The 18,428-nt window shown below is 40.4% G+C and overlaps 1 protein-coding gene across 1 annotated transcript in view; it reads right to left on the bottom strand.

Annotated features, from left to right (window-relative positions):
* BIN2 (bridging integrator 2) overlaps window positions 1-16,868 on the bottom strand; it is a 53,322-nt gene extending 36,454 nt beyond the window's left edge. The window contains exon 1 of the mRNA XM_074225900.1: window positions 16,697-16,868. Coding sequence (XP_074082001.1) covers window positions 16,697-16,774 — 78 coding nt within the window. The 5' untranslated portion in view covers window positions 16,775-16,868. The remainder of the gene's footprint in view (window positions 1-16,696) is intronic.
* Window positions 16,869-18,428: the final 1,560 nt, after the last annotated feature.

Raw genomic sequence — 18,428 nt, 5'->3', positions numbered from 1 at the left:
AGGAGATGGGAAACCCAGGATATTTCTTTTACTAGTTATATGACCATAGTCATGTTACATTGAAAGGCAGAAAGACATAGTAGAAAGAATTTTGGATTGTGAGTATAGGACATGGACAACTCTTTGAGCCTTAACTTCTTTATCTGCAAAAGAGGATAATAATAGTATTTGCCTTTCAGAGTTGTGAAGATTAAATGAGATAATGTATGTAAAGAACACTGAAAACTTCAAGTATGAAAGAATTTGTTACTCTAAATCTTAGTCCTTTTGTTTCTTCTGGGTCCTCATTCAGTGTTTCTGAACCTATTGTTTGTCTTGATATTAATCTCTTGTACATAATTCACCCCTGATTTCCTGTTCTTTCTTCACTTCTTTCTCTTCAGTCTTTTTTTCCCCAAAGGCAAGGGGTTAAGTGAATTGTCCAAGGTCACACAGCTAGGTAATTATTAAGTGTCTGAGGTCAGATTTAAACTCAGGCCTTCCTGACTCCAGGGCTGGTACTGTATCCACTGCACCACCTAGCTGCTCCTCTCCTCTTCAGTCTTGACCCTAGGTTTGAGGAGTTAATAATTTGCTATCCTCCACCATTGCATATTTTGTCCTCAAGATATTCTTTTTTTATTGATATTTTATTTTATTTTTCTGATTACATGCTTTAGTAGTTTTTCAACATTCATCCACTTTGCAAATTTATAAGTTACACATTTTTCTACCTCTCTCCTTTTCCTACTCCCTATCCATGGTGGCAAATAGTCTGGTAAAAGTTGTACATGTACATTTATATTTAATGTATTTACATTATTAGTCATTTTGTATTAGAGGAATTAGGACTAAGGGAAAAGAAAGAAGACATGAGATTGGAAGAAAAAACAGAAATTTTAAAAAAGTGAACATAGTATAAATTCAGATTCTGTGGTTCTTTTTCCTCTGGATGTGATTGGCATTGTTCATAATAGGTCTATCAAGGTTGCCCTTGATCTCCGAACCACTAAGAGGAGCTGCATCCATCATATATGATCAATACACAATGTAGTTGTTCAATGTTCTCTGTCCTCAAGATATTCTTTTTTTTTTTTAAGGTTTTTACAAGGCAGTGGGGTTAAGTGGCTTGCCCAAGGCCACACAGCTAGTTAATTATTAAGTGTCTGAGGCTGGATTTGAACTCAGGTACTTCTGACTCCTGGGCCGGTGCTCTATCCAAGGTGCCATCTAGCTGCCCCCATGAAATATTTTCCAGGCCAGCTGTTTTAAATATCAGATAGCTTATATTTTCTAGGATTTTACATTCTGCCTTGATTTTTTTTTTGGTGAGGTAATGGGGTTAAGTGACTTGCCCAAGGTCACACAGCTAAGTAAATATTAAGTGTCTGAGGCTAGATTTGATCTCAAGTCCTCTTGATTCCAAGGTTGGTGCTTCTTTCCCTGCACCATCTAGATGACCCCTGTTCTAATATTTTTTGCCACCTCAGGGATTCATTGATTTTTGTTTGGACAGCTAAGTTTTTGAGTATCTACCATTTCTTTTCTAAGCTATTTATTCTCGGTCCAGTTCTTTCCCATAGAGCTTTTATTTCATATTTTATTTCTTGCTTTATTTCTTATAGGTATTCAGGTAGTTTTTGTGAAAAATTCAATTTCCCCCCTTTGGAATCCATATTTGTAGTTGCTATAAAGTTAGATTTATTATAGTTTTTGATAAGGGGCAGTTAAGTGGTATAGTGGGTAGAGTGCTGGTCCTAAAGTCAGGAGGATCTGAGTTCAAATTTAACCTCAGACATTTACTAGCTCTGTGACCTTGGACAAGTCAGTTAACCCTGATTGCCTCGCATCCTGGGCCATCTCCAGTCATCCTGATTTATATCTAGCCACTGGATCCAGACGACTCTGGAGGAGAAAGTGAGGCTGGTGATTTAGCCTAGGGAACTAGGCTACCACCCCACTGAAATCTAATTCATGTGCTTGTCATGGCATCACCGCCCTCATATCCTTCAAGAGTGAAGAATAAACATTATTAATTAGTTTTTGATGTATGTTGGTATCTTCTTTGACTTAATCCAATGTTAGTGGCCAAAGTGGGGCTTTAAGCCAGGGTCAGGCTCTATCCTCTCCTGAAGTTTTGAGTTGGACCACTGGCCCTTCTTGGTCTTGTCCTGAATCCCCTGGATTCTTGAGCTGACTTCTACCTCCTAGGGTTAGGTTCTTCTATATGAAGTTAAGAGTCTAGGTCTTCAGGGCAATATTAGGGACCTGAGCTGCCCTGCTCTGAGCACTGCCTCACTTAGCTGGTTGTAGCCTATCACTCTTCATCAGGCCTGCTATTGTCCCCATCCTGGGACTTTATAATAATCCTGGCATTTTCTCAGGAAAACTCTCTGCTCTTGCTCCCTTCTAAAACAGAGGGAGGAACACTCTCCAGGTCCCGTCTTTGGTTATCTGGTGCTTACCTTGCTGGGGGTGGAGAGGACTCTTTCTTATTGCTCATGGGTTGCTAGCTCACTAGCCCAGTCCTGAGGTAAAAGAAGCCACTTACTCTAGTTTCTCATTGGATTTCTTGAACATCATTCAATCTGGTAGAAAGGTCAAGGTTTTACTGGACTAGATCTAGAGGAGCTGGGTGGTATGCCTCCCTGTTCAGATAGCAACCTTGTCAAGAAGGCTATCAAGGATCTCTTGTCTTTTCCTCATTTTTCATTCTTTTTTTTCTTTTTGATATTTTTTAATTTTAAACTTAAATACAAAATGAGAAAAGAAAAAAACCCCACAAACATTACTATGTTCACAGCAGACCACAATAGAAGATTCAATACAATAAATTTCCATTTCAAGAAAACTTATATAAGAAATACTATATATTGCTTTCAAAGCTACCTGGCTTTTCTTGGCTTCCTCCTTGGTTTTCTTTTGTTCTCTGCCATGTACTTCTTTATTTTTTTCCCTTCCTCTCCCAATCCCATCTAAAGAAGTTTCCAAATAAGTGTGGAGATATATATGTGTACACACACACACACACACCAGATATCTATAAACATACACATAAATAAATATATGCACTCATACACATATATGTAAGATTGTACTATCCTTATTTCTACCTGTCATCTGATTTTCTGAAGGTGCATAGCATGTTCCTACAAAAGACATGTTTTTTAATCTAGGTATTTTAAATAGTATGAAACAATATTGAATAATATTGTTTTCATATAATAGTTTCTTTATTTTTCACTTTTGTATATCTTTAATTTTGTCTGAGATCATGATTACTGTCACTGCTTTTTCTTTTTTTATCTTCATGTGTATTCCTGAAATAGCATATTGTTGAATTCAAAATTTTAATCTGCTATCCATTTGTTTTATGGTTAAATTTGTACCATTCATATTCCAAATTATTTTCCTCCTTCCTATTTTTCTCACTACCTTTCTCACCTTATTTATCCTATCTCTTACTCCTCTGGATTTATTTTAATCTACTATCTTGCCCTCCTACTCTATCCCTCTAAAAGTTCCACCCTTATCTTTTCCCCTCACCCTCTTATTTCTTTCTGAATTTAGAAGACTTTTATGAATACATACTTACACACATGCCCACATAATGCATAGTGTTAGATGTTAAATTTTCCCTTAAGGTCTGGGTTTTTTTTGGGTCACAAAAACCTGAAAGTCAGTTTATTAAATGTCCATTTTTATTCATTCAGATTTATTCTTAACTTTGCTGAGTAAACTCCCTTGGTTGTAACCCTTCAATGTAGAAGTTACTAGGTCTTGCGTAATTCTTATTATAAGTCCATGATATTTAAATATTTTTTTCTTGTTGCTTCTAATATTTTCTCTTCAACTTGGGATCTTTGAAACTTAACTATGATAGTTATGCAAATTTTTCTCCTGAAATCTCTTTCAGGTGGTGATTGATGGATTTTTTTTTTCAATTTCTGATTTGCCTTCTTGTTCTAGAATCTCAGGGAAAATTTCCCTGAAAATTTCTTATACTATTGTATCAAGATTTTTTTTTTAGATTTTTGCAAGGCAAATGGGGTTAAGTGGCTTGCCCAAGGCCACACAGTTAGGTAATTATTAAATGTCTGAGACCGGATTTGAACCCCGGTACTCCTGACTCCAAGGCCGGTGCTTTATCCACTACGCCACCTAGCCGCCCCCAAGATTTTTTTTTTTATCATAATTTTTAGGTATTCTGACTATTCTTAAATTATTTCTATTTGATTTGTTCTTCAGATCAATTGTTCTGTTGATGAGCTGTTTCATTTTCTCTATTTTATCCATTCTTTTGTTTTTATTTTATGATTTCTTGACATCTTAGAACAATACTCTAGTTTTCAAGAAATTATTTTCTTATGTTTTTTATTCTCTATTTCAAATGGGTTGACTTGGGGGCGGCTAGGTGGCGTAGTGGATAAAGCACCGGCCTTGGAGTCAGGAATACCCGGGTTCAAGTCAGGTCTCAGACACTTAATAATTACCTAGATGTATGGCCTTGGGCAAGCCACTTAACCCCATTTGCCTTGCAAAAAAAAAAAATCTCAAATGGGTTGACTCTTTTCACAATTTTGTTTGAATTGCTCTTACTTTTTTTTTCTAATTCTTTCCTCAATCTCTCTAATTTGATTTTTAAAGTCCTTTTTAAGGATTCTCAAGGAACCATTTGGCATGTCTCATGGAAAAAGGAATGGCTTTTTAAGCTCCATTATCTTTTACAGAATATGAACTTAGATCCTCTCTATCCCCATAGTAACTATCTATACTTGGGTTTTTTCTCATTGCTTATTCATTTTTATTTATTTATTTTTCTTTTATTTTGTTTTTAGGTATTAGTGTATTCAAGTGAGGTATAGGGAATGATGCCCCGATTTTTCAGTTGCTTCTGTTATTTTCTGAGCTCTTGGGACCCAATCTTGGGCTCTCCCTTCCAATCCTAAACCACAGTTAGGGGTCCCAGCTCTAACATATGATCTTTTCCCTGTGGTCCCTCAGGTGGTTGTGAACTACAGAACTAACTACTGGAACTAAAACCAGGGACTCTGCTCTCCAGTAAATGCCCTTACCCAACAGGGTCCCTACCCCTCAATACTGAGCTCACCAGGTATGTGCTAGCTCCTTCCCTCTGCAGCCCAACCCAGAAGTGTGGAAGGCCCTTCAATCTTCTACTCAGAAGTCAGATCTCCCCTCACTTTCTTAGGGATGAAGTCTTCTAAGGCTGAGGCTGCCTTTCTATCCAGCTGCCTCCAGGACCTATTTTGCTAATTCCGCAGAGTAGGCCTGGAGGTGTTTGCACTTTACTCAAGTTGAAGAGCTGCTTTCCCAGGTCAGGTCTTTCCCGGGTGTTGAGGAGACTAGACTTCAGCAAAATGTCTTGCTCCTCCCCACCCCATATCTCTGCCTCTAGGCATAAAATAAGCTCTCAAACAACAAGAAAATAAAACCCTAGGCACAAGAGGAGCCTTCTAGCCCCCGCCCCCCCCCCCCCCCCCCCAGCTTGAAAAGATTGTCTTTGAGCTATAGGACTTTCATTTACACATCCCTAATTCCTCATCTCTCTGAATCTTTAAAAGCCCAACCTCTCCTGGTGAGTTGTGGGAGGCCAGTTTATTCCTGGGGAGCATGATTCCTCCAATAAATGCCTTTTGCTTGATTTGGAGAAAATTTGAGTCTGAATCCTTTTTTTTTAATTATTATTTTAGTTTTTGCAAGGCAATGGGGTTAAGTGGCTTGCCTAAGGCCATACAGCTAGGTAATTATTAAGTGCCTGAGGTCGGAATTTGAGCTCAGGTACTCCTGACTCCAGGGCTGGTGCTTTATCCACTGCGCCACCTAGAGGCCCCAACGCCACCTAGATGCCCCAATGCCACCTAGCCACCCTGGGTCTGAATTCTTTTGAGACTATCTGCATCTTGATCCTCAACATTGAAGTCTTCTCAAATTGTATTAGCATAACTACTTAATCCCATATTTATTTCTGCTGCTCCAAGGAGATAGTCTTTTTTGTGGAGAAAATTTGGAGAGCTGAAAGTTTTCTGACTTACTCTACATTCTTCCCAGAATTCTCATTTCTCATTCTTCTTGATTTTTCTTCAGTCTTTGTCATTGTTGACCATACCCTCCATTCAAATATTTTTTTTCCTCCCTAGGTGCTGGTGAAGCTTTTTGGACTAATCTTTCCTCCTTCCTATCAGACCACTTCTAGATCTCTTTCACAGTCTGCTTCCCTCAAGCCTCATTACTGACCTACTTCCCTTTATACTCTTTCTGGTGAGTTTACACATTTCTATGACTCCTAAGAGGACTTCCATGCAAATGTCTCCAACCTCTTTGGAGAGCTTCAATCTCATTTCTAACTTCCTGATGGCTGTCTGTCTCCTGTACCTCTCTTTAACCTAATCTTCACCCAATAGGTAAAACCATCTTCTTAATGTGCAAGTGTAACCATATTATTCCCCTACTCAAAAATTTTCAGTGAGTTCCTTATTGTATCTCTAAATAAAAACTTCTCACTATGGTATTTAAGGCCCTTCACAGTCTGGCTCAAATCCACCTTTCCAGCCTTATTTCATTTTCATGTTCTTTATACTCTACTTTCTAGTCAAGCTAGACTCTGAAGTCTTATCCTCTCTTATTCCTAGATGTTCCTATTCCTAGGAAACATATTCCTAGAGCACATTTCCTCTACATCTTCATTTGACATAATTGTTCTCTTATGCTATCTTCACTAAGAAACCTTTCTACTGTGGTATAATGGGGAGGAAAACATCCCAATACATTTGGACCCAGAAGTTCTAGAACTAAATCCTGATCTTTACAAACTTTCTCCTCCATGAGATAGTTTCCTCATTTGAAAACTGAAATAATAATACCTAACCTCCCTAATTCACAAGATTGTTGTGAGGATCCTAGAAATCCAGATATATTATTAGGATAACCTAGTTCAATTTGCTCATATTACAAATGAATAAACTGAGGCACAAAGAGATGAAGGATTGCTCAATTTGTCATTTGAATCTAGGTTTTTGACTCTTATTCAGTACTTCCCCCCTTTACTTCACATTGCTCAGATGATCAAGTAACATCTTCCTATTTCTCAAAGCACTTTGCCCTTCAGCTTTATTACATTTAACTTCTTTATTTGTATCCTTACCTTCTTCCCTTTTTGAGGGAAGTAATTGTATTGTTTTCCATCTCCATTCCCCCAATACCTAGCACAAGGTCTTGCAAATCACAAATCAGTGATGCAAAAAGAACTGACAGTAATATTTATCCTCTCATACTTCACAGGTTTGTTGTGTAGAAAGCACTTTGTTTTTAATGGTTTATTTTTTTAAAATTAACTATCAGTACAAGTAACTAAAACTGGCTTAGTAATTATTTACATTTTAATTTCAATGAATAAAGGATCTTAAGACCATCAGTCATGCCCCTAATTAAGGGTTTCTTAACCTATGGGTTAATATTATCAAGGGGATTTAAGTTAATGTCTACATTCACAGATGGGAAAAATTTGAATTTTTACTTTCATTAGTCTCTACCTAAAATTTGCTTCTACTATTTAAAATCATTATTCTGATAAGGGATCCATGGGTTTCACCAAACTACCAACAGGACCCATGACACAAAAAAAATTTAAAAACCCTCTTCCCCTCTATTTATATTCTTCCTAAAATTGTAGCTAATGTGTACTCTAGTCTTTGGGTTCTGCTTTTTTTTTCCCAATTTTTAAAAAAATAAAGCTCTTCTCATATTTCATCGTATTTCCCCTACTTGTTGATCTTAATTGCATCCATTATTCCATTACCTGGAGCAGGTAGTTGTCACAGTGGATAGAGTGCCAGGTTTGGAGTCAGGAAGACTTATTTTTGTGAGTTCAAATTTGGTCTCAGATATTTACTAGCTGTGTGATTCTGGGCAAGTCTTTTAATCCCATTTGTCTCGATTTCTGACTTGTTAAAAAAATGAACTGGAGAAGGAAATAGAGATCTACTCCAGTATATTTAACAAGAAAACCCTAAATGGGGTTACTAAGAGTTGGATACAAACAAAACAAATGAATAATAAAAACTCCATTACATTAATGTATCATAATTAAACATTTCCCTATTGTGGTCATTTAAGGTTGCTTCCTAGTTTTTGCTATTACATATAATGCTGCCATGACATTGGCACCTACACAGTAAATGTTGGTAAGTCCATTTGGGAGTTGCTTTGAGATGTAACTCTATAATCCATATTTGTTGACTGTGAATAGTGGAGACAGTATTAGAACCAGGCTGAAGTCCTGTCTTTTTCTTATTAGTTGGGGACCCATGGGTAAATCAATTTCCCTAAGTTTTCATCATCTGTTCAATAGGGATAATACCATTTATGCTACTTATTTTGGGGGATGTTTTTGAGATAATGGATCTGGACTGATTTAGTAGCATGAAAAACATAAATTATTCCAACAGCTCACTCTCTCTGGTTTGAGCTTTCTTATGGGCTTTGCCTGGTGTGAAGCCCAGCAGTCTCAAAACCATTTCAAGCCTGAGGTTTTTTGTTCCTTTATCGAATCTTCACTTCCCTCTTACTCTGTCTTTCTATCTCTGGTTTTGTTATGTGCTATGACTAGATTGACATCCAGCCCTGAGTATAGGGCTTCCTCCCCCTCTCTAACCCAACATATCACATACTTCCCCCAATAGAATGTGGCAAAAGTGTTTTGTGAAGTGATAGGTGTGGCTGACTTCCTTCCCCTACCTCCACCCTTCTCTTCCTCTGCCAGGGTTGGGGCCCATCTCTGAATTTAGAAAGGAAAGAGATCTCCCCTTCCCAACATTCTTTCTAAATCAAGAACTCTGGCCCAGATCAATCTTTGGTTCCCAAGATTTGTTTAAAGGACACTGAGACAGAGAAAGTGATAATGGAGGGAGCAGCCCTAGTTTGAATCTCTGAATTTTGTGGCCTGGCCTATTGAACTCTTAGTCTGATTGGTAAAAGTCTTCCTAACCTACCTAACGAGTCAAAACTTTGCCTGGGTTATCTCAGGCAAGTCACTTCTGCCTGGACCTCAGCTTCATCAGCAAAATAAGAGGTTCTTCAAACTATTTTCCACTTCTCGAAATTAAATAAACTATGAGGACATGAGCATACTTAGCTATAAGGAAGAGTTCTGTTGTGTGTAGTGATGAAGGGGAAGAAGGACAGAGGGAGGGAATCATTGTAAAATGGCAATGATCCAAAGAATATATCCCCAAAAAGCAATTAAAAAGAAAAAATATTTATGAGTGTAATTCATAGCAGGATCATCTGTAATTGCAAAAATAAAAAGAAGCAACTTTTAATGTTTAACAATGGAAAATAGTTTAATAAATTGTGATATAATAACATAATGGAATATTACAAAGTAAAATGGAAAACAATGAAACAATTAAAATGTACATGTTTTACAAAGAGATCTAGGAAGATTTTTACTAAATAATGCAAAACCTAAAACAAAAACCCCAAACTAGAATCATGGAATAAACATTAATTCTGATTAATTCTGATCCTATGAGCCAAGAATGAGAATGGAAAGGGAATCCTTATGAGGATTAAAAGGAGAAACTAAAAAAATTTGATGGTGATTGCTGCATTGACATTTATTAATTTCAAAATGCAAATAATTATTAAGAAAGTATGGTTGTTTATATTATGGTTTAATTCTTAGTTTCTAATAAAATATTTACTTGTAGAAAAAATTATCTATGGAATGTGTAAATCCAGAACCTCAGCTTTTTTTCTTCTTGAATCAGGATAGACATTTGAAGATTGACCCTGGATCACACCAGACCAGAGAAATTTCTTTCAATGGAGAGAAGAGGAACAAAAACCTGTGCTTGCTTCTTCTCTCTCTCTCTCTCTCTCTCTCTCTCTCTCTCTCTCTCTCTCTCTCTCTTTGAGACAGATATATGGTAATGGTAAGAAATGTTGGTCAAGGAAAATATAGGGAAAGTCATGAGAGGCCAGAAGGACCAGAGATAGCTAAAGAGAAAGGCAGATTCAGTTGACTTCTGAAAGAGATCCTTCTATTTGGGCAGAGTCCAGACAATCCCCCCCCCCCCCCCCCCCGGGACAAAACCTGAAAACCCATTGAGAGGATACCTCTTTCAGATTCAGGAAACTGCAGATTCCCTAGAGGAGGAGGAAATTTTGTGCCAACTTACCAGCCTCATCACTCATGAAACTCCATCACAGACTGACTCTTGTTCTCCTGTAGAATGAACCCAAGGTCCCTCTCCTCTTGTCATTTAAGACATTCCCTTTATTTAGAACACCTTTCTCTTAGCTCTCCTGGTTCAAAACTTCTCATGTTTGTGTCTTGGGTCTGTGGCCCATGAATCCTCTATCCTAGGACTAGCAAAGAAATGAGCTCAGGAAATCATCCTTAAGGTACAGTAACAGTTTGGTATCTATCCCTTTGCTTCAGAGGTGGGTGGTAAAGAACCCTCCTCATGCCTCTCTCCAAAGATCAGGCCCTTCTCCTCTTCTGATGCAGAGCTTAGGAAAGGAATAGACATTAGCTCAAATTTATATAGACTCCCCCCCCCCCCCAACATAACCCTATGTGGAGGCTGATAGTGCAAATATATTTTATCCCCATTTTAAAGATTGAGATTGTGCATGATCGTGGCACTAATAAGCTTCAGTCAGGACTAGAATCTAGATAGAGATTTAGATTCAAATGAGATTTTAGTCTAGTCCAGCACCTTGATTTTACAGAAAAGAAAACTGGAGTCCAGATGCACAGGTAAGTAGGCAAAAATTAGTAGTAAGTAATCAGGCTTAATTTTGAAATAAGGTCATTTGACTCCATTCTTACCCTTTCTACCACAACCATAGTAGCAATTCTGGTAATAGTCTGGATGGTAAGAGGAGTAGAGGAATTGCCTAAAGTATTTGTTTTTAAATATACAGGGGTTTGATAAATTTTTTAATTAATTACTTTTTTGTTATTCCCTCCATCCTTCCCGTTTCTCCCCTACCCATAGAGAAGGTAAAGAATGTATCATTTAAACATGTGATATCTTGGAAAACATATTTGCATATTAGCCATATTGAAAAAAAGGCCAAGAAAAGTAAAGTAAAAAAAATGCTCCAATTTGCACTTATAAATTCTTGAAAAATATCATCTTCTGTATGCAGAACTCTGTACTAGCCACTGGGTGAGGAAAAATTCAAAGTTTACTCTATAAATAAAGATTCACAAAATCACAGATTTGTGAGTTGGAAAGCATTTTAGCAACATTTAATCCAACCCAACCCTAAAAGAAATACCTATTATAACATATCATTAAGGCGGTTAGTTGTTCACTCAGTATACCCACAATCTCCAAAGGCTTTTGTGAATTTTTGGAAGGCTCCAACTGTCAGAAAGCTGGGTTTTTTTTCTGATGCTAAGCTTAAGTTGCTTTGACTATTGATCCTATCTATTGACTATTGAACCTCTAACAGAACAAGACCAATCCCTCTTTTACAAGGCAACTCTACAAATACTTGGCAATAGTCATGTTCTTCTAGAATCTTCTCTTCTCTAGATTAAACATCCTAATTTAGAATCATTCTGATTGTTATTATTATTAATATTCTCCAGTCTATCAGTTGAGATGCAGACATAGCATCTTTGATTTCATTTGCACATGAGACTCTCTGGTTAGGAAACTCTCTGTACTCAATTGCAACTTGGAGTCTTAGGGAGTTACTTGGACTAGAACATTAGTTTCTGTGACTTGCCCAGGGTCACAGTAGATAAACAGGGTTAGTCCTTCTGGTCCCAAGGCCAGTTTTTCCATCATTACAGCACTCTCAATGTTCCTCTCACGTTGTGGTATCTAGGAATGGTCACAATGTTGTGACCAAGCTAGAGGACAGGGGGAACATTGTCTTCTTATAACTGTAAATTAGGTTTCTCTTAATACACTTAATTAATTCTAGGAAGTGATATGATTCACACATTTATGGTACAAAGTAATAGGAATATGTTGTTTTACAAGTCCATAGGAATGGTATAAGCAAAGTGTACTTGGTCCCTTTTAAACTGGTCACTCTTTTTCAGTGAACTCATCCACAGATTCTTTGATCAAGCTCCATTGGCTTTCTCAAGCTTAATCCCCTCACTCCCTCCGCACAAAAACCCATGCCTAGATGACTCTACTTTTCACTGATACTACATTTTTCTGACTTCTTTAAGACTCGGCTTATGTATGGGGTGGCTAGGTGGTGGAGTAGATAAAGCACCAGCCCTGAAGTCAGGAATACCTGGGTTCAAATCCGGTCTCCGACACTTAATAATTACCTAGCTGTGTGGCCTTGGGCAAGCCACTTAACTCCAATTGCCTTGCAAAAAAAAAAAAAAAGACTCAGCTTAAATCCTTTCTTCTGCCTCCCATCTGCTTAAACTTTCCCCTCCAAGATGACCTATCTACATATTTACATGCAGTTTCCTTCTTAGATTTCAAACTCCTTCAGGGCAGAGAATATTCCTGCCTTTCCTTGTTAGAACTAGATCTAGAATGGAGTAGTTGATATTTTGCTATTATTGCAAATGAATTCAATTTAAGCGACGCAGAGCAAAATCATCAGCCTCACTTTCTCCTGAGATATTGGAAGTCAGTGGCTAGACAAAGGTCATGAGATGGCCCCAGATGCAATGGAAGGCACTGACCTTTTTAGGTCAAGGTCTCAGTTTGTCTGAAGCAACACCCATTCAGTACTTAAAGGCTAGGTAGGCCTAATTTGCCTTCACAAAAGAACCTCATTATTTCTCTAGGTTAGAGAGCTGATCTAGAAGTCAGAGCTTTCCCTCCCCTAACCACATCTGACAGACTCTAGTCCTGTGACCCTGGAAAAATTTACTTCTCAGAGTTCTCTCAAACAGAACTGTATATCCTCTCAACTACAGCCAGATTTACATGAAGTGGGATATATTTAATAAAAAAGATAAAAATTCAGTAAAACACAGATAATGTTACTATATGGTTTTCTAAGTCAATATGTGGCCTGAAAGGATCCTTCTATACAATGGGCCCTACATAGAGTTTGACTGATTCTTCTACACAACTGTCTGAGACTATTTTGTAGAGATGGTTCTGATCTCACTGGTAGAGGGCATTTCTTCCCCTGGGAATTCCCTCTATCTGAAGTTCTCAAACTTTTTGGTCTCAGAACTCTTTTTCACTCTTAAAATTATAGGGATACTCAAAATTTTCTTTATGGGGGTTCCATCAATAACATCTTAGTATTATGAAATTTAGTTTTAAACTCAAGATGCCCTGAAAGAATTGGAGAGTCCTTGGAGAGCTGTAACCCCATGTCAATGGGTTACATTGCTCCCTTGTATCTCCAGTGCTTTAGCACAATAGTAAATATATGGTTATTGTGAGACACTACCTCTTGGCTCACATCCTGCCCCTGACCCACTTCAGGTTGTCACAGTCCACCATCTGGCTCGTATTTGAGTTCTCAGCTGAACTGGCTAAAGGATTGTTAGAGCAGGGTCTAAGAAGATGTGAAATTGGACATCCCAATGCCTTCTCTCCTACTAGAAATGATTTTCCATACTCTTATGATTTTCCAAGAGTGAATCTGCTCTCCTTTTGGACTGAGCAAGCCCCTTAAGAACTGAGACTAGAATCACTTCAACATAGTAATGCATAACCCCACTCACCCTTCCCAGTCTTAATTGTTTAATTTTTGTGATGTTTAGATGAGGTAAAGAAACAAAAAGAAAAATCAAGAAATCATAGCCAGCAGCTCATAGACTTTTGAACTGGAAGAAATTTGCCCAACATCACATAGATCATAAATGTCAGAAGCTGGATTTGAATCTAGATCTTTTTGATTCCAGGAAGCATTTAAAATCGCAGAGAAAAGGTTGAATGGTTTTTTATAGACCTAGACAAAAGATATTTCAGTAGTGCAGTGAATAGAGCACAGGTTCTGGAATCAGGAGGTCCTGAGTTCAAATTTGATCTCAGTCATTTAATACTTACTTAGCTGTGTGACCTTGGGCAAGTCATATACCCCATTGCCTTGCAAAAATTTAAAAAAAAACAAAAAATGAAAGACATCTCAATAACAAATTGCTTAATGCAAATACATGGGAACTAGGGGGTTGGCACAGGTCCAAAGTAGAGTTGCCACTTCCTTTCATCATCCTAGGTATTTCTTATGTAGGAAGGGCATAGGGAGTGGCTGCCAATTTCTCATACCATCAGCATCAGGAACATGCCCAATGCTGTTTCTAGGTGCTTGTCTAAGCAAGAGTGAATTTTACAGGCCTAACCCTTACCTTTGGGGAACTTCTGGTCTAAGATCTCCCATCTATTTCACTCTCCCCAGGGCTGGATTCTCAGGATTAGAAAACAGCACCTTCCAAAGGTCTCATTAAATCCTCCAGTAGACTGGAGTGGAGTGAGGGTAATCTGAAGTGAGGCAAAACACTTAACCTGGACCTCAGACACTTCTTTCCTAGTATGAGGGGTTGGGCAAGATGATCACTTCTCAGCCTTTTTGGTCTTAAGACTCCTTAGTTGATAAGAACTATGTTTTAGTGAATCATATCTACTGATATTCACTCTATTTAAAGGTAGGAACCTTTTTATACTCTTAAAAGTAATTAGGAACAACTTCTGTTGGGTGGCAGGGAGGGAAGGGTCATATCTATCGATATTGACCTTAATTTAAATGATCCCTTTATGCTCTTAAAAATAATTGAAAAAAGTTTCTGTCTAGGTAACCCTAAGTGAAATTAGGTCCCTTTTGTATTCTTAAAAATTAGGTTTGCAAGAGAATATTGTACACATTAATAACAACATTGTGAGTTGATTGGATGCAGCTCCTCTCACCAGACAGCTAGGACAACTCTGGGAGACCAGCTAATGGACAATGTCACTCATATCCAAATGGGGGAAAACCCCACAGAATCTGATTGTATACTATTTCCCTTTTTAAAAACTCCTCTTATGTTTTTCCTTCCTATTTCATGGTTTTCTTTTTTCCCCTTAGTCCTAATTCCTCTTGCACAAAATGACTAATGGATAAATACGTTAAACACAAAATCTGCATGTACAACTTTTACCAGATTGTTCTCTACCAAGGGGAAAGGGAAGGGAAGGGAGGGTGGTAGAAAAATGTGTGACATAAATTTGCAGATTGATGAATGTTGAAAAACTTCCATAGTATAACATATAATTGGAAAAATAAAATATCAATTAGAAAAAATTAGATTCAACTAAGCAAAAGAGGCTGTATTTGGTTTCATTTCTTTCTTCTCTTCCTTACCTACTGAAAAACCCTGAGGATCTTGCCCTTCTGCATACATTTTTTTAGACTATGTAAAAATGATCATTCTCTTTCTCTTACTTATCTCTTTCTTTTTTAAAAAAATTTATTTAAGGCAATGGTGTTAAGTGACTTGCCCAAGGTCACACAGCTAGGTAATTATTAAGTGTCTGAAGCTGGATTTGAACTCAGGTCCTCCTGACTCCAGGGCTGATGCTCTATCCACTGTGCCACCTAGCTGCCCCCACTTATCTCCTTCTTACCTAGCCTTAATCACTTGAATGGGTGCTGCCTTAGTCAAGAAGAGAATTGAAAATACCTTTTATAGCTTAAAAAAAAGATCAAGGACTCCTACTATGTCCAGGGCCATCTTCCGACTTTCTGGTCCATATCTGGCCATTGAACTCAGATACTCCAGAGGAGAAAGTGCTGTGACTTAGCATAGCAGCCCTCACTTTAATTTATTTACATGTCAAAGCATTACCTCCCAGATGTCATGGTCCTCTTTGAGAAGGAAGGACAAGATAATAACAGCAGCAAAAACAAGACCCTAGATGAAATTAGGACTGCTTTACAATCTTAAAAATCATTGAGAAGAGATTTGTTTAGGTAGGAGATATCTATCAATATTGAAGCTAACTGAAATGCAAACACCTTACTGTTATTAGGACAGTAACTTTGACTTCAAGGATACCCTGAAAGGGTCTGGTGGAGCCCCAGGGCTTCCTGGGCCACTTTGACCAGAGCGTCCCTTTCCAGTTCAAAATCTACCAAACCCTCACCTGAAAAATGGGGAAGTTGGAGTAGAGGACCTTAAGGTCCTTCCCAGTTCTGAAACCTTAGGAAGCCCCAGAATGGTTAGGTTCCAATACCTGTACTTAGCATCACCCATTCATCAAAGGAGATTACGTCTGGAAAGTGCTTTGCCAACCTGACCCTAGATAATTTCTTCCTCCATCTTTTGGAAGGGCCAGAGAAGGCATGATTCAAGGAGTCTGAGGACTTGAGTTCAAATCCCAAATTAGGTGTGTGTGTGTGGGGGGGAGGTGTTGGATTATGAATCCTATTTCTGCCACATCTATTCCATCCCACTCCCTTAGGGGGCTTGGATCTAAGCGACAGCAACAAGGACCTTAGAGATATTTCCTCTTTCTCCTCAAGCAAACTTGGGGGAGTGGAAGGAAGCGAATCACTTTCCCTCTCTGATCCTCGGAGTCCCCATGTGTAAAATGATGGAGGAGGAGAGGTGGTGTCAAGCCCCAGATCTGTGAAAGATAGTAAATAACAATGGAGCGGGTGAAGGGTCAGGGCAGGGGCTGATGAGCTCCGGGGGAGGGGGCCCTGCCTGACCCACCCCCAGCCCTGGGGGACGGCGTGGAGGAGGCCTGGGCTCTCCACCTACCTTCTCCTGGGCCCGGCTGAACTTCTTCTGCACCTGCTTGGCCAGGAGGCCCGCGCTGCTGCCGGCACGCTCCGCCATCCCGGGTTTCCCCGCCAACCACCCTCTCCTGCCCCCACCTGCCGCGGCACTCGGCAGAAGTCTCTGGCACTGTGGTTTTCCTCCAGGGCTGCCTGATAAGGAAGTGCCCGGCTCCCAGCATGCCTTGCACCCCGGGGGGGCAGCTCTTGTCTCCTCCCTAAACTACCCCCTGGTTGAAAGCCAGATTCTGGGCCCAGACCAGGCCCAGACCTGGCTACCCCCAGGATTCACCCCAATGTAAGAGTAAGGAGGTCTCCTGGGCCCAGACCAGGCCCAGACCTGGCTGCCCCCAGGATTCACCCCAATGTAAGAGTAAGGAGGTCTCCTGGGCCCAGACCAGGCCCAGACCTGGCTACCCCCAGGATTCACCCCTAGTGTAGGAGTTGAGAGCATCTCCTGGGCCCAGACCAGGCCCAGACCTGGCTACCCCCAGGATTCACCCCTAGTGTAGGAGTCGAGAGCATCTCCTGGGCCCAGACCAGGCCCAGACCTGGCTGCCCCCAGGATTCACCCCAATGTAAGAGTAAGGAGGTCTCCTGGGCCCAGACCAGGCCCAGACCTGGTTACCCCCAGGATTCACCCCAATGTAAGAGTAAGGAGGTCTCCTGGGCCCAGACCAGGCCCAGACCCTGGCTACCCCCAGGATTCACCCCTAGTGTAGGAGTCAAGAGCATCTCCTGGGCCCAGACCAGGCCCAGACCTGGCTACCCCCAGGATTCACCCCAATGTAAGAGTAAGGAGGTCTCCTGGGCCCAGACCAGGCCCCAGACCTGGCTACCCCCAGGATTCACCCCTAGTGTAGGAGTCGAGAGCATCTCCTGGGCCCAGACCCAGGCCCAGACCTGGCTACCCCCCAGGATTCACCCCTAGTGTAGGAGTCGAGAGCATCTCCTGGGCCCAGACCAGGCCCAGACCTGGCTGCCCCCAGGATTCACCCCAATGTAAGAGTAAGGAGGTCTCCTGGGCCCAGACCAGGCCCAGACCTGGTTACCCCCCAGGATTCACCCCAATGTAAGAGTAAGGAGGGTCTCCTGGGCCCAGACCAGGCCCAGACCTGGCTACCCCCAGGATTCACCCCTAGTGTAGGAGTCAAGAGCATCTCCTGGGCCCAGACCAGGCCCAGACCTGGCTACCCCCAGGATTCACCCCAATGTAAGAGTAAGGAGGTCTCCTGGGCCCAGACCAGGCCCAGACCTGGCTACCCCCAGGATTCACCCCTAGTGTAGGAGTCGAGAGCATCTCCTGGGCCCAGACCAGGCCCAGACCTGGCTACCCCCAGGATTCACCCCTAGTGTAGGAGTCGAGAGCATCTCCTGGGCCCAGACCAGGCCCAGACCTGGCTGCCCCCAGGATTCACCCCTAATGTAAGAGTAAGGAGGTCTCCTGGGCCTAGACCAGGCCTAGACCTGCTATACCAAAGATTTATCCTAGTGTGGGAGTGGGGAGGGTTTCCTGGCTCTAGGCCAGGCCCAGACCAGGTCACACAAGGATTCACCCTAGTGTAGAAATGGGGAGGGTCTCCTGGAATTCCCCACACCTAGAGTAAATCCTTGGTCTAGTTATCTGTACCCTTCCTCTAGCTCAAGTCTTATTTTTGAAGCTGGGAGAGAGTTCTGAGGAGCAATTTTGGAGGAAGGTAGGAAGTCCCAAATAA

This window comes from Macrotis lagotis, chromosome 2 (genome assembly GCF_037893015.1).
Source record: "Macrotis lagotis isolate mMagLag1 chromosome 2, bilby.v1.9.chrom.fasta, whole genome shotgun sequence".
Classification (NCBI taxonomy): domain Eukaryota; kingdom Metazoa; phylum Chordata; class Mammalia; order Peramelemorphia; family Peramelidae; genus Macrotis; species Macrotis lagotis.
The sequence above is the reverse complement of the archived record's forward strand: the minus strand, read 5'-3'. Positions and strand labels throughout refer to the sequence as shown.